Source organism: Bemisia tabaci, chromosome 1 (assembly GCF_918797505.1).
Source record: "Bemisia tabaci chromosome 1, PGI_BMITA_v3".
In the NCBI taxonomy this organism is placed as follows: domain Eukaryota; kingdom Metazoa; phylum Arthropoda; class Insecta; order Hemiptera; family Aleyrodidae; genus Bemisia; species Bemisia tabaci.
Genome location: NC_092793.1, coordinates 36,304,540 through 36,327,184, shown reverse-complemented (window position 1 = coordinate 36,327,184; position 22,645 = coordinate 36,304,540). Strand labels below are relative to the sequence as shown.

Genomic DNA, 22,645 nt, shown 5'->3' with positions numbered 1-22,645 from the left:
TTATGAATTATTATTGTTATTACTTTTCATTTGTTGTTTTATTTTCAGTCGGATCTTCATAATATATATCTATGTCTTTGGCTAGGGCTATTGCTCCTTTTTGCAAGAAGAATATACATTTTACCACATAAACACGGATAGGAACTGTAGACGATACTGTCCGTGCGAAGCACGAGTTGAACTGCTAGTTTTGCAATATAGTATATAGGAACCAAAATTTCTGATTCATTTATAAAAGTTCTTACCTAAGGCCTTGTCTCCACGGGCCGTTTCACGGGATTTTTCCCAGGGAAAAATCCCACTTACGAAGTTGGGAAAAATATTGAGTTAATCAATATTTTTCGCAGTACCAAGTATATGGCCCTTGTGCCCCTAGGGCCCACTGAGACAGGAAGAAGAAGTGAAAACGAATTGTGCGATATTTTGTTGATTACTCCAATGGTTCATGTTTGTTTAGTTAAAATAATGCGTCTAATTGCCAATTAAGTGCAATTATTATTTTAATCCCGGTTAAATATACTCGACTTCAACTAATTTATCTTCCCGCGCAAACTAGTCGCAGGACCGTATGAGCCTTGTCCCTTGGAGACGGTAACTGGAAAAAATCCTAGAAGTTTCATTTCTGCGATTTGAACTTGGGACAAATCCCATGAAAACGTCCCGTGGAAACAAGACTAAAGACGGAGTGTAAGTATATCCATAAAGGGAAACTGACGGAATATCAATTGTTTCTAAAGAGAGTTGGAAATGGTAGTTCTTAATTGCAAAAGTGTACTTCAACTCTTTAGACGTAGGAGCTCTTTTTCAGCGCAGTAAGCAACTTAACCATGAAGGAAGTATTTGGGTTACCCTAAAATTAGCGACTATAGGTACCTAAACTACCGCTGAAAACCCCGCAAACGAGATCTAATGATATGATCAACTAAGCTGAGCGGCAATCAGTATGATTGTATGGTATCGTCCAAACTCTGAAGTTCCGTTTAGCACGTACAATGAGACAACAGTCTCAAATCATCTCCTTTCATCCGAAGAGACTCGCTGAAATGTGAGACTGGCGTGCCAAACACCTAGCGCGTCGGCTTTGGAGCTACTCCCCTTGCCCGCACCAATTTCTCACGAAGGTTTGGTCCAATTGCGGCGTTGTCTTCCCCAAGAAGACATGAGGTTAACTGGGTCAGCGGGCACAATACGGAGGTAAATTGAAATAATGGCCCAGCGCCCGACTACTCGAAAAGAGGAGCCAAAAACGAGGATTATATAGCACCATCTAAGGTACCTACTTAGAGCTAACCGTCCAAATGAAAACGTGTCGACCGCAACATCAGCATTAGCGTGCATCCGAAGCGTCGGAGGTTTCGCTCGATTTTCAGGCCGAGAACAAGCTCCAATTAGTGCTCAAAAATATTTATTGTTCTCAAATGATGCACAGCAAGTACCAAGCTCCCGACCGACTTTTGAAAACTGGAGCGCGCCTCAAACTCCACGGTCTGCATATTAATAGCGGTTGATTTTTTTTTTTATTTTATTTTTTTTTTTTTTAATTTTGCTTGGAAAAGTTAAGGTCTCTGACAGACAGGGTGAGCATGAAGTCCCTTCCAACCCACCCCCCCCCCCCCGCCGCCGCCCCTTGTCTGTTCTTAATTGAGGGCCTTGGAGGAAGATTGGAAAAAGTGTAGGTAGTTTTGCTGTTTCGAGAAATACGTGTTAAAAGTTTCAAAATTACATGATAACCTGGAGTCTCTTGGCGGAACAAAAGTTTAAACTCACCTTTTAATACTTTAAAATTGGATTTTATAGCAGTGAATTTTTCTTAGAGTATAGTTTAAGACTTCACCATTATCCCGATTTTTTTTTAAAACTACTCTTATCATCGTGTCTTCCAAGCCCCTCAATTTAAACAGAGATTTCAAACTTTATGGATGTTTCTCCTTGGTAAAAGTGGAACATAATGACATCATAATGATCACAGTGATCATCACTCTAACGTCATTATGTTGTCATAATGAACATGATAACATCATACATCACAATGACCATAATGACGTCGCTCTGACGATATAATGATCAACTTTGATAGAGCAAATCCAGCACTATATCATACTTAAGTAGGTAATGATAAAAACAGGATCAGAGTGACCATCAGTGTGGCATCACGGGAATTACGGGCGATCGTCATTGTGGCATCGATTTGATTGAAACAGCGTCCTAGTAAGAGTCAGTCTGACGCTCTTACGACTGAGGTATGTTGCTATGACCGTCAATGTAATCGTAACTGTAACTAATTTACCTTCAAGGTAATCATTATGATGATGGTGCTTAAGTATGCAGAAGGCATACAGAGAGGTGTTAATTCGTATGCATTCTCCGTACGATACACATTATTTTTGTTTTCTTTTTTTTACTTAAATTATACATATTAATTACTCATGCTACATTTTTTCTTCCTGTTATGCTTCATGTCGTAGAACGATTTTTAATGATTTCATATTTTTCCTTAGATTTACAGAAGTATTTAACCCCATTCGTTTGCAATTTATCATGCAAGAACTTAATTTTTCTCTTTTAGTTTTCAATCATAGTTTATGTAACTATATTTTTCCACATTATGTTGTTATGAAGCATAAATGAAAATAGGCTCATGGAGTTCTTATACAGGGTGAGCGAAAAGTCCCCGACCCCCCCCCCCCCCACCTCTAACTTTTGAACGCATACACGTACCTATCAAAACGAAATTTCGGGGATGCTTCTAGATCAATAAGAGGTACTCTTAGGCACATCCAAAATTTTGGGGGAGCGCCCCTCCCGTAAGGGGCGCACACTAACTCGACATTTTCAAATGGTAAAACCCTTTTTGTGATACATCGTTGGAAAGGTAATTAAAGAAGAAACTTTTTGGCGCAAACCGGAGGTCGCTACGATTCTTTTGCTCTCGAGTTATCCTCGGTTAAAGTTCAGAATAGGCCTGTTTTCAAAAAACCATTAGTCCTGTTCAAAAAGTCACAGAAAGACGAACAGGGCGGCAAAATTCTCGGTATTGCATGTACCATCAGGAAAAAAATCGTCGAAAACCTTGTCGTCTATGCCCAGTGTGATTTCAGCCCCCCTCCCGCGATTAACTGTCCTTCTTGCGGGAGAGGCAACCCAGTTCACTCGAGGCGGAAGCAAGTACCTTTTTGAAGGTAACTCAGCTACCTGACGGAGCCCAGGCTATGTGGAAAGGGCGGAATCCTTCCACCCTCCCCCCTCTCTTCTGCAGAAGAATGAATAGTTTTGATTAGAACCTTCGAAGTAATTTTCAGTGCAGTTTTACCTCCCCTTTTAGATTAGGTGCTCTAATTGGAAAATCGACGGTTCTAAACAAAACTAAAAATTAAGTAAAATGTATTGAACCTAACAAAATACCGAAATCGAAGGTTCTAATCAAAACTATGCATTCTTCTGCAGAAAAGAGGGGGCGGGAGGGTTCCGCCCTTTTCACATAGCCTGGGCTCCGTCAGGTAGCTGAGTTACCTTCAAAAAGGTACTTGCTTCCGCCTCGAGTGAACTGGGTTGCCTCTCCCGCAAGAAGGACAGTTAATCGCGGGAGGGGGGCTGAAATCACACTGGGCATAGACGACAAGGTTTTCGACGATTTTTTTCCTGATGGTACATGCAATACCGAGAATTTTGCCGCCCTGTTCGTCTTTCTGTGACTTTTTGAACAGGACTAATGGTTTTTTGAAAACAGGCCTATTCTGAACTTTAACCGAGGATAACTCGAGAGCAAAAGAATCGTAGCGACCTCCGGTTTGCGCCAAAAAGTTTCTTCTTTAATTACCTTTCCAACGATGTATCACAAAAAGGGTTTTACCATTTGAAAATGTCGAGTTAGTGTGCGCCCCTTACGGGAGGGGCGCTCCCCCAAAATTTTGGATGTGCCTAAGAGTACCTCTTATTGATCTAGAAGCATCCCCGAAATTTCGTTTTGATAGGTACGTGTATGCGTTCAAAAGTTAGAGGTGGGGGGGGGGGGGGGTCGGGGACTTTTCGCTCACCCTGTATAAGAACTCCATGAGCCTATTTTCATTTATCATATACATGCAATGCCAAGAATTTTGCCGCCTTGTTTGCCTTTCTGTGACTTTTTGAACAGGACTTATGATTTTTTGAAAACAGGCCTATTCTGGACTTTGACCGAGGATAACTCAAGAGCAAAAAAATCGTAGCGACCTCCAGTTTGCGCCAAAAAGTTTCTTTTTTAATTACCTTTCCAACGATGTATCACAAAAAGGGGGTTACCGTTTGAAAATTTCAAGTCAGTGTGCGCCCTGGATGTGCCAAAAAGTAGCTCTTACTGATCTAGAAGCATCCCCAAAATTTCGTTTTGATACGTGCATGCGTTCAAAAGTTAGAGGGGAGGGAGGGGGGTCGGGGACTTTTCGCTCACCCTGTATAAAAATAAACATTGTATCAGCTGTATGAGCAGCAAAAAAATGCTACTTGGGAAGTAGCATTCTTCAAAGTTAAAGTTGCAAGAAGTTGAAACAATATCAGTTAAAAGTCGCAACTATGTTGCAACTTAGTTGCAACTCTCAGTCAACATTTCGTCGATAAGTGCCGATTTTCGGCGAACTGATCAGAAGAAAAGTCGCAACTTATAGCAATTGAATTGCATGAATCTTGCAACTTATCGACGTTGCCAAAATCATCCCTGTTAAAAATGACCATGTTGGTAACAAGTTGGTCTGGCCCAACATGGTAGCAACAGGATGAATGGAACCTGTTATCATATATGATATCAACATGTTACCAATATGATATCACACATTGAAAAAAAAAGTTCCAAAATGCGAAATGCTTAAATTAAGGCGCGCTGCACGTTCTTAGGCATAATTTTCATCGCGGACACCAGAGTAGTGACGCTGAGAGAACCCGACAATCAATGTTCGCCAGAATTAAGGCCGCGCTGCGCCCGAGTTCCCAAGCGGTCACCCATCGAAGTACCATCAACGCTCCACGTTGCTGAACTTCGGTGATCGCCCGAGTGTCGCTGCCACTCCGCCACGGACGCTCGCGTGGGGGAGGTGGCTAATTTAGCACTAATAAACGTCCTCAGATCTGGTTCAATGATTAGAAGCGATGATATTCTCGCAATTTTGTACATCATTCAGCTTCACAATGAAGGATACGAAAATAATATAAAGTAGATCAAGTTTTTGAAAGAGAAGAGTACGAACAACACATGAAAAAAATAAAATAAAATATGGACGGATAAATAGTTATTAAAAATGAATATTAAAAACGAAATAAGATAAATAAATAAAATAAATTAATGAAAAAATGAATAATATTATTAATAATTTATTATAATATATCATAATTTATTATATTATTTTTTATATTAAGTAAAGACCAGTCTTGTGACGTCCTTACTAGTTTGCGAAGAAGGCCGCGATATTCAAATTTTAGCCAAATGTAAGGACCGGGAACGATATTGAAGTTGGAACATGTCTCAACTTAATTGCAACAAGTTCCAACAATGATAGCTCCTTCGGTGGAAAGAGTAGGCAATCTGCACGTCAGTCTATTAGTTGCAAGAATTCAACGATTTTGTTGCAAGTTGTTGCAACCTCTGCTACTTGGGACGCAGTCGATATTTTGAAAACCGACCTATATTATTCATCGATCGCAAATATCTTGGCGAAAAATATCGTATAGACCGCCACTTAAGTTCATACCTTTTCTTTTTTTCCCTCTTTTTGAAATTGCCAACAGAAATGGGGTTTGCCATTCGAAATTTTTTAGTTAGGATCCGCCCAGCAGCCTGGGAGCGCTGCTCTGAACATTAAATATGCGAAAATGTTGCTCCTATCAACCTAGGAACACTGGAAGCATTTCATTTGGCTAAATGCAACCGATTGAAGGGGAAGGGGGGGGGGCTGAAATCTTGGAGGCCACCTGTAAAATTCAACGTGTGAATAATTCTACTATATCGTAAGAGGAAAATTTTCACCTTACAAACCGTTTTAGATAACTTGTCAACTTTTGTTGTAACAGTAGTATGAGGAATTAGAAAAAATAAATTTTTCAAATGATTTCTAGGCCTGCTGTCTTCCCCCTCCACTAAATACCCTGCACCTACCTATATCATTTAATCAAAATACAGCCATCGACACATAAAGTATTATTGTAGCATTTCACTGCCTAGCTAGAGACCATATGGCTGGATAGAACTCCAAGTATTTTTAAAAATATTGTGACATGAAAACGTTACCAATAACGTTTAATATGTGAGGATGATATAAACGTCTTAACAGTCTGCACGCTTCACAGACCAGTAAAGATCGGCTGCAATCACCTGGCAAGTACCGGCATGCATGAACTTCATCACAGTGTCACTGTGACTGTTATAAAGTGATTTAATACTTTGGAAATATTACAAGAAAAATCCTATAATTAGTATATCACTGATTTCTTCATTTTTATATCAAACCAGTGCGACTCGCGAATTATGAAAAAAGCAAATTAAAATACAGAAATAAAATGTGTAACTGATCACTAATCACAGTGATTGCTGATGGTGGGGGGAGGGGAGGGTGTTCCTGCTAGTTTAAAATAAATGTTGAAAAAAGAGATCAGAAAAAAATGGCTCGAATGCGAACAAGTTGATCGGATTGATTTTTGAAGTAAAGGAGCACTAATTATTTTACCATACTTTCGAATTGAACTTTTATTCATTTGACCTCGAATCTGCCAGACGCACACAATCTCGAAAAGCAAATTAAAGGTTCATAGTAAATAATTTCAAACTTAATTCCAATAACGACCAAAATTTCAGGTGTGACTCAACATGTGCTTACTAAGAAATCGATTGGATATCAGAGCTTAGCTTTTTTAGTTTTCAGATGATTTTAAAATTTTAGAAATAAATGGAGCAAAATTTTCGATTTGGAAATTATAATTAGACCTATATTATCCAAGTCCATTGATAACAGTAGGAGCTACCCTAAGGTGCATCTCACATGTAACCAAATGAACTTGGTGAGATAGCCCCTTATCAAAGGCGTGGCTCTCACAACGTCCTTGGTAAAAATGTTCCTTGCGAATTTTGCATGGAAATCAGCCGCATGGAAAATTGGGACGGAAACCAGAATCATTTCCATGCGCATATGGCATGGAAATCAGTCTCATCGGAAATGTTAAGTAGGGTAGTTGGTGAATAAGAGGCACCCCGAAGGATTACTTAAGGAAATAATTTTCGAAATCATGAAAAATAAAATTAAATGAACCACTAGGAGTCCATGTTAGCATTATCATAGGTTAGAATTTTTGGCCTGCATCGAGGATTGAACCTGGGGCCTACCTAACACTAGTCAACGACCTACCGATTTAGTCCAGGCAAATAAGCCATGAAAAGGGCTATAGCCTGCAGAAATCCCGGGTAGCAATGTTTTCATCGATTCCTCTGTAATTTTTGACGCTGAATCCGAATTTCAACTTTGCGCCATTAAATTCGGACCGGAAAGTTGCCAAATGTGGCAAAAATGGCCTAAAATCGGACTTTTTCCCGGATTATGGCCTGTAACTTGCCAAAAATTGATCTAACGATAAAATTAGTTACTTTCAGAAATAAAGCTCGTTTAATTTTCTATAAAAAAGTTTCTATCCACTTTTTTGCTCAAGGCAAAATCAAGCGCGCTGGCGGGCTCCAAACTTTGAAAAATGAGCGAAAATTTGGTTTTTTGCGGGTTATGGCCTGTGACTCGTCCAAAATTGATCTAACGACAATTTGGTTGTTTTAAAAAAAAGTTCGTTAAATTTCCCATAAAAAAGTTCTTTTACACTGTTTTGCTCAAGGCAAAATTAAACGCGCTGGCGGGCACCGAACTTTGAAAAATGAACGAAAATTGCGTTTTTTTGCGGTTTTTGCAAAACTCCTGCCGAGTTATGCTTTCAGTGATTCCGATGTAATTTTTGACGCTGAATCCGAATTTCAACTTTGCGCTATTAAATTCGGACCGGAAAGTTGCCAAATGTGGCAAAAATGGCCTAAAATCGGACTTTTTCCCGGATTATGGCCTGTAACTTGCCAAAAATTGATCTGACGATAAAATTAGTTACTTTCAGAAATAAAGCCCGTTAAATTTCCTATAAAAAAGTTCCTATCCACTTTTTTGCTCAATGCAAAATCAAGCGCGCTGGCGGGCTCCGAACTTTGAAAAATGAGCAAAAATTGTGTTTTTCGCGGTTTTTGCCCGATGTCTCCTGTTTTAATCGTCCGACGAGTAATTTCTGGACAAATTAAGTGAAGATGATAAAATTTACACTTAGTGAAATGAATTGATGTACATAATAAGGATAACTCAACACATTACAGTATGCGCAATTTTCGCACATTTTACAAAGTTCTGAGCCCGCCAGCGCGCTTGATTTTGCCTTGAGCAAAAAAATGGATAGGAACTTTTTTATAGGAAATTTAACGGGCTTTATTTCTGAAAATAACTAATTTTATCGTCAGATCAATTTTTGGCAAGTTACAGGTCATAATCCGGAAAAAAGTCCGATTTTAGGCCATTTTTGCCAAATTTGGCAACTTTCCGGTCCGAATCAATGGCGCAAAGTTGAAATTCGGATTCAGCGTCAAAAATTACATACGAATCGATGAAAACATTGCTACCTGGGATTTTTGCAGGCTCTTTTTCTTGTTTGCCTGGACTAATTGATCTATACCGAGCGATGAGAATGGAAGCCGAAAAACGTGAATTTAACTTCGATGAGATCGGATAATTAGGATATTTAGAATACAAGTATATTTGTTCTTTTTTAATTTTTTTTTTATTTTTACTTCATTTTATTTTTAACTTTACTTTAATCGTTTACTTTGTTTTATTGTTTTACTTAATTTTATTTTTTAACTTTTTTTAAACTTTACTTTATTTTCTTTTACTTAATTTTTTTACTTTATTTTTTTTCTTTATTTTTTACTATATTTTTTTAAAACTTTTCTTTTTCTTTTCTTTATTCTTCTCTTTATTTTTTTTACTTTATTTCATTTCTTTACTTACTCTAATGTTCTTTAATTTTATTTTTTATACTCTATTTTAAGGTTTTACTTTTTTTATTTAATTTAATATAATTTTTCTCTATTCACTTTCTAGTGCACTTCAAATATAGTGGTGGTTACGATTCCATGCTCATTGCACGGCAAAGATAAGATTTCCATGCAGACTGCACGGCAAGGATTGCACTTCCACGCATATTGCATGAAAACGATGACATTTTCATTCAGACCGCGTGGAAACGATGACGTTTCCGTGCCGCGCGGAAATCACTTGAGTTCCACGATGCGTGGGAATCAAATAATTTTCATGCAAGTTACATGGAAATGATTTGATTTCCATGCGACTTTCATGGAAACCAATTAATTTCCGTATGATTTGCGTGGAAATCAAGTGATTTCCATGCAAATGCGCGTGGAACATTTTTACCAGGGCTGCACAATCGTCAAGAAGAAGGATCCTATTAATCTCACATTGCACATGAAGAATTGGCTGGAACCGAGGTAAATCCATTTCATCTGACTTCAGCGAGCGCCGATCAACTTCATTCGCCCCAAGTAAACTGAACAAATCATTAAATATTTTTTTGTTTTTTTACATCAAACTGCTTTCAGTGTCAGTTCCTGTTGGGAGCAGGAGAGTAGATTCGGTCTGCCGAGTGTGGCAGCACTTGTACGGCCCACCGAGAGGGGCTGTCTCTCGAGAAAGAGGCAATAGACTACTGAAATGGCGTCCACCTGAATCGTCTCGTCTTTTCTTGTCGTCCGTTCTCACCAACTAAACATGGAACTGAGGCAAATCCATTTCATCTGACTTCAGCGAGCGCCGATCAACTTCATTCGCCCCAAGTAAACTGAACAAATCATTAAATAATTTTTTGTTTTTTTACATCAAACAGTTGTTTGTTTTCAGTGTCAGTTCCAACAATTTCTGAATATATTTTGCAGATAGTTGTCCTTATTTTCCTGTTTTGAGCAAATGACGCTAGACCCTAAATTCCGGCGACTGAGTTGACGTTCGGAAGCACACTCGTGGGGTACTTAACGGTTCGCAGTCCGGCAGCCCGTCTCACAACAGTGTCCTGTTACTTCGCCGTCCCTACGGAGTAGGGTAGCGTCGCTGCTTCTCGCCACGCATACAGCTGTGGTAGCAATCGACGATTGAAATAATTAACAATGTTAAATTACTGAATTATCGATAATTTGATTTGAGCTTATAGGTTCAGTTAAATTCTAGCCAGCATAGATTGACCTCAACTTAGCATCCCGCAATATCCAAGACGGCATGAAAACGCCGTCATGAATATGACCCGAGGCATGACACAAAAGTGTGATCCTCACACCATCTACCGTCGCTGCTAAACAACTCGCAAAACAAAACAAGGAAAATCCGAATGGGCCACTTCTCAGTGTTTTTTTTTCTCGTCAGCGTGGAATATACCTAACATGATTTCGGCGGGCCTCTCTGAAGTCAGATTCGTTCGTTAGGTGCCATGAGACAATTGTAGGTACACCAAGCCTTGTACTAGTCTTTAGGTGAACAACCAAGACACCCATTTTCCTTCATCGGGATGGCCGCCGTCTAGGAAGTAATACAATATTACCTTTACTCACCACATCTCGCGAGACGCTGAAGTTGGGGAAGGACGCTAGTGCTCATTGAAGAGCCGAGATGTCACTGCTACACTCAGTTAATCATAAGACCGAACCAAATAATCAACTAATTTTATTCTAAACTTGAATTGCATATAAACAATATTCACTCGATAGAATAACGAGACGTAACATTAACCCTCAATCCATGAACTAAAAAAAGGACCTTTTTATGAACCAGGCAGATATGAAGATCCTCTAGCGCGCTCTGACAAAGCGTCGACGAGGTAGTGATTAGGGTCGTGGCGCGGAGCGATAATAACTGAACGATAAGCGACCAGCGAAAAGGCACATACATATGTACATCAGCTACTTAACAAGGAACTGTTCCTCTTGCCCCACAACTCACCTCAGTTGCCAATATGTCGTGGTTATATCAGAGATTCTTCATTGTTTCGATTTAATCGCTTTTTGTGTTCCTAGAGAGGTGCACTCGAGCTGTACTGGCAACCAACAACCAGCAGACCGTTTCAACATTGGGTCCTCGTAGGAAAAGTAGTCACATCCGTTTGGCACGAGCGCAAGATAAACCGCTTTTCAATTGCGCATTGAACATAGGTGGAAACAAGTTGGACAGTGTCGCGCGCCTACTCAGAGAATGTTTCCCATGAATGTCTGGCGTAATATTCTCCTTACACTGAATGAGTTTATTGTTCACTCTCATACTTACTTCAATATTACTCCGTGTAACACACTCAAAAAAAATAATGATCTTCAATCGCATTTTTGCTAGTATTAGTAGTATGACCGAAGCTGTGGAGACAGTCTTAATCGTTTGGAAAACGATGGATTGGAGTGACCGTACTTATTGCCATCCAAAACAAGAGCGCCGTCACTCATTTTACTTACTTGGGTGATTTCACGATAAAAGGAACTAGGGGGCTATGTCCCCTGGCCGCTATGCGGCCCAATCCCTAGAGGACGCTTCGCGTTCTCTTAGGCTCGCATCGACAAAAGAACGACCAACAAAAATGGAAAGGTTTTCATACCTGACTCTCATTCATCCAATCTCCCTGTGGCCGGGAGCAATTGGACCAATAAGAATCGAAAGAAAAAATCGGCATTTATTTCAAACTTCACGCCAAGACTGAAACGAAACGGAACGGAGCGTTTCGTCGCTTTTGGATAGCAAAGAAGCATACCTTTCATTCACTTGCCCTACTAACAGACCAAGATTCAACATCTCCCGCCTACTTCAATTTTCCGCTAAATTTGAAATTCCCGCCGTTTTTCATTGGCGGGAATTTCAAATTTTGCCCTCCCTTTCTAAGCTTTCTGGTCTCCTCTAATATAAAAAAACCTGGGATCCTATTTTCAAATTCTGATTAAAGCGGGCTTATTTAGGAACTATCACCTGTCGGTAACCGCACAAATCATGGAAATCGGCCCAGTAGAACGCTCAAACGAACTATGACAAAAAATAAAAAATTACATTGTTTAAATGGGAGAATTCGCAACTTTACCACGTATTATAAAAAAAACCTGGGTCATATTTTCAAAATATGAATTAAGCGGGCTCATTTGCAGACAATTACCTGGACCGCGTTTAACAGAAAGGAACCAAGGCACATCAGCTATTGCCAATTTTAACTGGGCAATTTAATTTTTTACGAGAAAATGTTTGTGCGGATCCCTTTGAAAATGTTAAGGAATTTGCTTCGTACTATGGAGAAAATTCACTGAAATTTGCACGAAAATCCGCACAACTGTTTTCATGTAAAAAATTTAATTAACCGATTAAATTTGGCAATAGCTGATGTGGCTTGGTTCTTTTCTGTTTAACGCGGTCCACTTGTCGATAGCCGCAAAAATCATGAAAATCGGCCTGGTAAAACGCTGAAACTAAGCGTTACCAGATATGCAATTTTAGGAGGTCTCGAAGCTTATAGTTTAGATAGTCGTGTCGCCATGGGCTATAAACCATTTACGGCAAAACGATTGAAAACCAAGTTGATAAACCAATAGGTATGATGTCCCTGAACTTATTCATGCAAAAAAAGTATAATAAATTATGATTGTATTTGATAATATGAGACTTAAAAGGCCGAAATGTCCGGTCGGTTACACGGCGCCAACCCCGATTTTGAAGCGAAAGAGCAATTTGCGGTGGTAAATCAGTACTAATTATGGATTCTTTGGCAATATTTGCTGAAAGGAGACTCTAATGTTCAAGAAAATTGCCAGTTTGAACTGAAATGTTTATTTTTATGCGAGAAAAGTCGTTTGAAAGAATGTCACCACATTTGGCAGCGTGCGTATTTTTGGAGTTGTATTAAGTGTTTACCTCGCATGGAACCAGGAGTGAAGTCTGCTCGACCAAACCATTATTAACAAGTCGGCTTCTTCTACAATGAAGACTTTAATTTTTATGAAAATCAGTGACTAAGTAATTACACACTACACAAAATCCTCATATTAATATTATTGATGTAAAAGGAAGTCCCCAAAGTTTAGACAACTTTTAAGTCAGCATTAATTTCACCTCATATGTCTCAAAAATTGCCAAGTTACATCTTTTGTATCATCTTTTATTTCATATTTTCAAGTTTCAGTTACGCTGCGTCGGTTACGTAACCGACACAATTTGGTAGTGCCGCCATGTTTTCGTGGACCTCCAGCAGTCCCACGGGGAAACTGATACAACATGTGATTCAATGGCTTGTTTGTAAATCGCTAGAACTTTGTACTGAATCAAAATAAGTCGTACCAAAGCTGCATTAAGGGAGGTTTATACGTTTAAAATGAAGTAATGGAATTTTTGAGCGCGCTATGCTATAGCGAGCTCATTGGAATACGCCGCGAGGCGGCCGGTGGATTTAGATGCTAGCCCCATTGCATCCTGGGTTATTTTTAAAGCCTCCCCGTGGCAGGAACGTAGTTGGAATTTCTCATCGTGATAATTAAACGTGGAGACCGTTTAGAGTGGTGGTAACCATTTTTTAATTCATGCCGATAACAAAGGAGTCTATTAAAACCCTATTGGTCCTACTAAAGCTCTCTACCCTGGTAAAAATGGCAAGTGTTAGATCAGTGAATTTTCCACTGAGGTCAGTGCAATTTGCTCTGAGGTCAGTTCAGTTTTCTCTAACGTAAGTGTTAAAGCACTTACCCAAGAAGTCAGCACTGAGGTAAGAGGCACTGACGTCGGGAGAAAGACTTACCTAAGTGCAGAGATATCTTTTAGGAAAGCGGGACTGAGGTCAGGACTTGGTTCAGAGGGTAAGTCTTTGACATCAGTCTTAATCGAAACGCACTCACTCCCAAAAAGTAGAGATGGCTCCCCCTTCCCCCACCCTATTTCATTCTCGTGGGGGAATATTTCTTCGGAATACGGGGACCACAAACTTTATCTTGCAGAGAGGCATATATTTTAGGAGGGAGGATTTTCTAAGAGGGAAGGAAAACTAGTTTGGGTAGCCGGGTGAATTCAAATAAGGGTCAAATTCCAGGTTCAATTTCCTCCCAAAATTTTTTTGTGAATTTTTGGGCAAACCAAACTTTATTTTGACTCTTATTAGGTGTAGACTTAGGAAATATAGCTCGTCGAGCTTAATAGTTATGCTTCAACCCGAATTCCCACAGTCCTGTGTATCTCATCCCAAAATTTGCTCTAATTTTGCCTGATTTCCCAAATTTTCATCTTAGAGGTGACATATAATACTTTTAATTGAAAATTGAACGCAATTGTCATAAAAGCATCGTCGAGCACTAAATTAAAGCATAATTGAAAACAAGTAACCCTTTCAATTCTTACAGAACCAAAAAAATTCATCTGTCATGAAAGATATCTGGAGCTTATTCTGCTTATCTTTTAGACAGTTCCGTCTGTTTATCAAAATGCCTATTGTTTTCCTTCAACACGAGAAGAAGCTTTTATTTCTTGGAATATTGCTGTACAAAATTGATCAAAAACATCGAATTCTAAAACTTCAAGTGGGCGTGTACCCGCTGAAGTGGAGGTAAAGCTAGGAAAAGTTTAAGGAATTGCATTAACATATCAATTACACTGGTCAACTTTTTTTTTTTGATTTTCCGAAGATTTGCCAACGGTTTTGGAGTAGATTTTTGGCGCTGATTCCGAAGATCACCTCCATTTACCTGTATCAGTGCGGCTTATCCCGGGAAAGTTCGGAATTTTTCCGGAGAAATCGGAATTTTCCTTACAAATCTAGCTTTTCCAGCAGAGTCAAACTTCCGGGAGAATCTGTGCACGATGGAAAAAACCTAGGAATTTTTCGATTGCGTAGCCTAAGATACATAAGACACCATGTATTGCACCCCTATTAAAATTTCCTTTCTTTTCCTAATGCCAAGGTTTTCCGGTCCAGTTTCATTAAAATCAATTAATTAGGTACCAAGATAGTGTTTTAAGCCACGGCCACCACTTTAGATTTTCGAATCTTGGAAATTTGACTAAAATTCAAGTTCCTCATTCAAAATAACAGCGGGTGCCAAGTTTCGCGTAAATCGATTGACTAGGCGCTGAGATAGCATTTTAGGCAACGTCCGCCATCTTGGATTTTCGAATTTTGAAAATTCGACTAAAAATTCAAGTTTTCCAATTGAAAAATACCCCCCGGGTACGAAGTTTCACTTTAATCGACTGATTAGGTGCTGAGATAGCATTTTAGGTCATGTCCGCCATCTTGGATTTTCGAATTTCGAAAATTCGACTAAAAATTCGAGTTTCCCATTCAAAAATACCCCCGTGTACCAAGTTTCACTTAAATCGGTTGAAAAGAGCGCCTACAGGGCTTAAACAAACAAACCTCAGTTGATTAGGCGCTGCGATAGCATTTTAGGCAATGTCCGCCATCTTGGGTTTTCGAATTTTCAAAATTCGACTAAAAATTCGAATTCCCCATTGAAAAATACCCCTGGTTGCTGAGTTTCACTTAAATCGGTAGGAAAGAGCGCCTACAGGGCTTACATAAGCAAGTCTCAGTTGTAACTGTTTTCCACTCTGTCCCACTAAACTGGGACATGGGACAGGATGGAAACATATGGGACAGGATGGAACGGGACAGGGTGGAATAAGCTGTTTTTGAAGCTTATCTCTAACAGTAAAGACAACTTTGGTGTTTTTTTTTCACGGAATATTTAGTAGCACATCCTAGAGGATCGGAATAAGAGAAAATTTTCCCTAACGCACACTTCGAAAGTATTTTACGAGCTGATATTAGTGTGTGTGTATGCTTGACGCCCTATTAGTTATCGTGTATAGCATTCTGTTTGGCATCGTTAATGGCGTAAATCTTGCACAAAAATTTGCGAATTTCAGAATTTTTGCCATCTACGACGTGTGAACTATTCAATCAAAACAAAAAAAAAGTCGTTTTTGGAAAATCCTCAACGTTACGGCAATCATTTAGAGCTTATTACATCGTTACCATGTCTCTCCTGACTGTTGCTGGGGACAATGATTCTAGAGCGTGAAAAAGTTATTGATGGAGCAAAAAATAAATTGACATATTTTTTTTTTTCAAATTCAAAAGCATTACCTATCATCTCCGATAAAGTTTTCTTAAATAATCACTCTAGTTATGCTGCAACATCGATTTAAAGTTAAGAACGAGGCACGGGGGACACGCAAATTTGGGACAAATGTAGGCAATTTGCACATTCAAAGTTCTCCTAAATTTTTATTTCAGTCCAAATAAAGTAATAGCATGTAATAGTCAACAATAGTGTGGAAAATGAAAAAAAAAAAATTGATCCGCCCATGTTTCTCAGATTATGACGATTAAAACAGCTGGGGACACCAGATTAGACACTTATTTGAACTCGCCTACCCACCGTCTTGAATAATTTGTTTCACCTTCTTCGTTTATCATGGCACTTAAGTAATTAAAACACAAAAAAATGAGATCGGTAAAAATATTATCACCGCTATAATATGTATTTATATGTATGTATTTATTCAAGCATTATTATTTTTTTAACTTGAGAGTTTTTTTTTTGTCTAGATCTTGCGTTTTTCCGATAGTAATGTTGAAGGGAGGAGAAACTTTAAAGTAATGTCAATAAATTTTACTTTCCGACTATTATTTGGGATAGGTATCATTTTATTTTAGGCGACGAATGTTTATATTTTTAGCTTGACAGCTCATATTTACATGGAAATGTTTTTGGCGGGATGAATATAACTCACAATTATTTTAAAATGTTCCTTTAATTCGTTCAATAACTAAAAACCAGGATAAGCCTGAACGTGACTATGCAGATATATGCGTACGGCGCGCTCTTCCAACACCACGTGTTGGATTTACCAGCTTGTTTTAAAATTGGTGCACTTTAATTTTAAGATGTTGCATATTTTAGCTATTTCGGTTATCGTGAAATGTAACCCACTTACAGGTACTCTTTTTTTCGAACAAAATCTATATTTTACTGAAAAACCAGATCAATTTCGTGCTTCAATATGTAGGTAGGTACACCAATTCCGGTGCCCGTCACCATGCCCCGTCCGAGGGCTCGTGAAGCTCAAGTCCCGCTTCCTACTACACCGCAATACAGTAGCCAAATATTCGTGGCGTTCCGATCCTCGGGATACCTCCATTGACCCACTTATGTTCCCAAGCCTTGCTGGTTTGGCAGCAGCATTAACGACCTTAGACTGGAATCGTGCACCTATAATTGGGAAAGACGAAACCGGAAGGAAATTCCGCCGCGGGTCGCAACGTAGGCCGCCTGCGCTTCGTTTTTGGGAGAGCGACGCGAGCAAGACGCGACGCGGAGCAGCGGCGACGGTTGAATCACCGCTTTATCGATATCTTCTCATTTTAAGCTATGGTAACGAATTGACTTTTAAGGTATACCTACCCTGAAAAACGCTGATTTTCCATAGTTTGAGGTGGCAGATCAATCGATGTATCCCACAGCACTACACAGAGCGGATGTGGAGGGGCGGGAGTGTGGAAAATGGAAGAGCGAGCGTATCACGAGGCATCGCATTATATCCTGATATTACACAGGGCGTCCAAAGGTTAAAGGCCATGCTGGATGGAGATTTATATGAAAGATATAGGTTTTGTGTCTGACAATCGACGAAAGCTGAATCGATTTTGGTGCAAAAATCAATTTTTCTGAATTTCAATTCTTATAAATGGATTTTTTTACTTCCTCACTCCCTTTGCGGATATAGGAAGGTTTGTCATCCAAAAAAAAAGTTCGAAATTTCATCATACCTAGGCGTCTGGAGGTACATGGAGTAAGAAAAACCTTTAAAAGAATTGTGTCCGTCCGTCAGGCGTCCCTCAAATCTGTGTACAACCATATCTCAAAATCTATTCGTTCAATTTCATTCAAAATTTGCATGGGAGACTATATCTATGGTCTCCTTATGCACGTCAAACGATTTTGGAGTACGCTAAAATTGGAGGGAGGGGGGGCAATGGGCCAAACTCGATTCTTAGCAAAATCACACGGTATAAGCTCATTTTGAAGGACTGTAAATTTTGGAAAATGCCTTTAATTCTTTGAAAGTAAGCAACAAGCACCACCTGGGTCATTAATTTGAGTCCCTGAAAGATCTTTGGAGTAAATTCAAAATTGAAGGGATACGGGTCACCTGCAAAGGGCACTGCGTTCTGCGAGAACGCACAGAGAGCTCACTGTCAAGGACTGTAGATTTTGGAAAAATGCGTTTTAAGTATCATGTGAAAGTTGCCATCAAGCACCACTTGGGTCATTAATGTAAGTTCCTAAAAAATCTTTGGACTAATCTCAAAATTAAAGAGGGGCCAATAGCAAACTCTATTGAATGAGACGGACCTTGGTATTTGCAGCAAGTGCTTTGAGTCGGATGAAACCAAGGATTTCAAATGTATTATCTCCAAAATTACCCCGGGAACATCAAGCAAAATTAGACGACAAATTAGGTACTTACATATGATGTCATACGATGTAACATGTAGGTAACGATGTACATCTTACATACAATACGAGTTTGCGGTTCAATGCCGAAAAATCTGCATTTCTCGCCATAATCGACCAAAAACAAAAGAGAAATTGGGTTGAAACGGGTGATTACTACACTGCTGTGCTAAGGAAGAACGCATTATCAGCTTTCGAGAGTTGCCAAATTCCTCTTGACAAAGCATGCATTTTTCATGACATTCATGCACATTTTTCTTTGAAATTTTCAGATATTTTAGATTAAATTGCGTACAAAATTGTCTGAAAATTTTGGAAAAAAACCCTCAAAATTTTCCTTGCAAATTCGGTATTTATCTGGGGAAATTTGGCAACGTCTGATGGCTCATACGGCGTTCTTCCTCAGCACGGCAGTATAGACGGGTGTTATATAGGTTGGAAAATGATGGACGAACTATAGGGTCCCTCGCAGGTTGCCGTCAGTAAGTCTATTAGCATATTACCTACCTGCATCATCCATTGCAACCACCCGCTTTCACCAATGGGATCGTTCCGTTCTCTTTTCGTATTCGTCTTTAGCTTTGTTTACCAAATGCAATAATCAGCATTGCAGAGCAGCAAACAGGTTTTCATTTCATGATATTGACATTTGCAAATAAAATAAAGGACGATTGGGTGCTTTGAGTCACAACAGGAAAGAGTGTGTCCCTTTGGACAGGCGGAACATCTCATCGTATACGTCAGTCGAGTGGGTGGAGGATCTCCTGAAAATTTTAGAGTGGCCAAAAAGTAATATTTCTTGGCCTAAGAACATACCCCAAGTTTCAAAGTTAGGTTAAAAGTTAGTGGAGAGGGGGTGGAGGGGACTTTCGGATAGCCTTGTTGCACCATAAATTCTACTCCCTTCACCTTACAAAAAACTGTTTTGGGTGCTTCAATCTCTGACGTCTTTTGAGGTAGAAAATCAGGTGAATGCCTTAAAAATATGTGGCTTGATGATTTTCCATGGTAGATTCCATAAGAAATGAAGAAGTGGTGCGTTCGGTGTCTTAATAGCTTAAAAAAGCCGGGGAGGATCACATGGTCACGCACTTCTGCCATTAGTGCGGGCTCTTATTTCCCCCTCGTTAATAGGTTTAACCTTAAATAAATCTTGTAGCAGTATCAATGAATGGCAGTTCCTACTTTCGATTCGGATTCAATAGGTATACTGTGTCTTGAATGTGTCATTTCAAATCGAGTCGGAACTAGAATGGCGTAGAGAAGTGATTACTATTTTCAGCGACACGGACAAAATTTGATCAACCTGCGCAGTGATCGAGCAACTGGAAAAGTCCATCGAGGAAAAAAGGGTTTTCAAACGAACTCGTTTCACTCTCTGTGATTTCGTGTGGAAATAGCGAGCGCTAAAATTTCCGTCCTATTGAGTTTATACGCGCGAGTGGAAGACAGCAGAGCGCCGGGATGGTTTAATCAAATTACGCCCGCTTCTAGCAGTTCGTTGACTCGGCTCCAAACATGAGTTGAAAAGTAAGCGATTTGGTGTGAGAGTGATGATGAAATTTATCAGGTTTTTTAGCGGAGACCCGGTCGAACACATGACAAGAGGTTCAAAAAGGTAGATAAGATTCATCACAATGAGAGTCTAAAGTTGTTCAAATACTCAGATGGACGCCTTTTGTTAATATCAAAATTAAGAATGCAGAAGGAAAAACGATGTGTAAGTGAGGCAAAATTACTTTTCAAGGAAATTGCTTCTGGAGTTATTAAAGGCTGTTGCAGTAAGATTACCTTCCATCGGAAGAAATCCTATGGTAAAGTAGTGGACCTTAATGATGTTTTAGTCATAGGGACATCACGACGTTTTATGAAACACAGAGTTTCAATGATGTCATTATGACATCTTTGTGTCGAAAAATGTAACTGTAATGTCATTATAACAGCATTGAGACTCTTTGTTTCATGATAACTGATGTCGCTATGACTTCTGATCACCGTCGCATACATTTTCACGACTTCACGGCCAGGGTGCGCTGCCCAGAGACAGCGTCAACAGTGATGGTGGAAAGTTTTGGTCACGGAGTAGAGAGCTTCTCAGGGGAGCCACTTCCAGGGGAATTATTCCCCTGCCCAAAACAGCGTGGGTGAAATCTCGGGGGGAAATTTTTAGCAGGGGTACAGTGAAGTATTGTCATTGCTCGGAAAGTTTGGCACTTAATTCCTTTCGCTTGATGCGCAGCTGATGGTTTGTTTCTGAAGACTTAATGTAAAGTAAAACCCGCAAATTAAATGCTGTAATGAACAAGAATCCAGTGAGTGTAGTGTGGCAAGTATCAACCTAAAATTCAAAATCTTTACTGGGTTGATGAAAAATAGTAAGCTGCCTGGAAGAATCCAACTCTGAACCTTTCACAAGATGGTGAGTGACTCAACCCACCAGGCTGCCAGTTCCACCCTGATTTGCTTCTGGAACAGTTGTTCTTATGCCGCAATTACACGCTGAATGTGGGAGCTGAATGTGGCATGAATGTGGAAGTCATCGGTCTGATGCCTGAATTTTTCGCGACACGCGCAAAATTCAGCAACGATTCTCAGCGACCATCGGATAATGCCGGATTTGCCTAAATTATTCGAATAGATTTTATACACATCTGGATGAAAATGACTCGAATTTGCGAAATTTCAGCTGTTGAGCGATGATTGTTGATTTCCATATTCAGCGTGTAATTCCGGCATTAAGCGTAGCGCACTGCGCACGCACTCTCGACCTGTCCCTCCTTCCCAAGGAGCATTTTTCAACGGAAAAAATCGCGATATTTCGAATAAAATTGCGCTTTTTTTACGATTTTATCGGCGATAAAATCGCTAGGATCATCAACATCTGAGCGATTATCCTCGATCTTTTCGCGATTTTATCGCCCGAAAAAATTGCGCTTTTATCGCGATAAGATCGAGTATAATCGCTCAGATGTTGATGATCCTAGCGATGAGATAAAATCGCCAAAAAAATGGGGTTGGCGCTGTCAGCCGATTTCCGTCAGGTTCAGCCGTCAGGTCCCTTGACGAAGACGAGAGTAGAATCCCCGGAGCCTCCGCGGGGATTCGAACCCGAGTCGCAGCGGTGGTACCTAGGCCAGCACATTGCCACTAGGCTATGGCCACTATATGACTAAAGAGTACCTAAGCGAATTGAAGCCTCTTAGATGAATCGGCGCTTCGCAACCTTACAACTTTTGTCATTGCGTAGACTGACAACGAGTTTTCATTCGATTTTTTTTTATTTTCCCTCCTCTGTTTTTTATTTCATACCTTGAAATACGGCTGGTAAAATAAGGTTCTATTGGTCATCTCATCACTCTGTCTCTGTAAAATTATCAATAGTAGTGAGATGGCAAAGTGATCGATGGACCTTGGTAAAAACGCCAATATTTTTTATCGACTGTGGTAGAATTACCGAGATAAAATGGTAAAGTTACCGGGAATTGATTACCAATAAAAGTGGTATTCTTACCTGAAAAAACCAGTAAAAATACCGGTTTTTAGGTAAGCTTACTAGTCTGCCTTGGTAACATTACCAATAATTGGTAAAAAAAAGTGAGATGGTAAAGTTACCAGCGGACCTTGGTAAAAACGCCGAGAATTTTTTCTCAATGTGGGCGAACCTCCCACCTTTCCAACCCCACGCCCAACCCCGTATCGAATTGTTCTTACACCTCCGCTAATTGCAATTTAACCCCTTAAAACAAACTCCGCGTCACCCCACTCTTCCTCTCCTCACTCCCAACCCCACCTCATACCCTTTCCTTTATGACCATGCAGAGGCGATTTTAAAAGTAGGCACATTTTCCTCTTAATGGGGGGTGGCGGCGGCGGCGGCATTGAAACATCTTTCATTAGCGTCATTCATGCGTTAGTGGGCGTTGATGAAAAATTGCAATTTTATCACTATAAAATCGCATTCGATAAAATAGAAATTTTATTTCAATTTATCGCAATTTTTCTCCCGATAATATTGCGATGAATCGCCGTCGATAAAATCGCGATTTCATTGCAATTCATTGCGATTTTTTATCCGATAAT

General features: G+C 39.7%; 1 protein-coding gene across 6 annotated transcripts in view; it reads right to left on the bottom strand.

Moving 5' to 3' along the window:
* The window catches only part of LOC109033602 (uncharacterized), a 177,207-nt gene that overhangs the window by 75,399 nt on the left and 79,163 nt on the right, over positions 1-22,645 (bottom strand). Inside the window, exon 1 of one of the 6 annotated variants that reach the window (XM_072300505.1) lies at positions 10,652-11,841. The exons of 4 other annotated variants lie outside the window; for them this stretch is intronic. In XM_072300505.1, coding sequence (XP_072156606.1) covers positions 10,652-10,697 — 46 coding nt within the window. In that variant the 5' untranslated portion in view covers positions 10,698-11,841. Of the gene's footprint in view, positions 1-10,651; positions 11,842-22,645 lie in introns of those variants that run through there. One more of the 6 variants, XM_072300488.1, reaches the window with a different exon arrangement.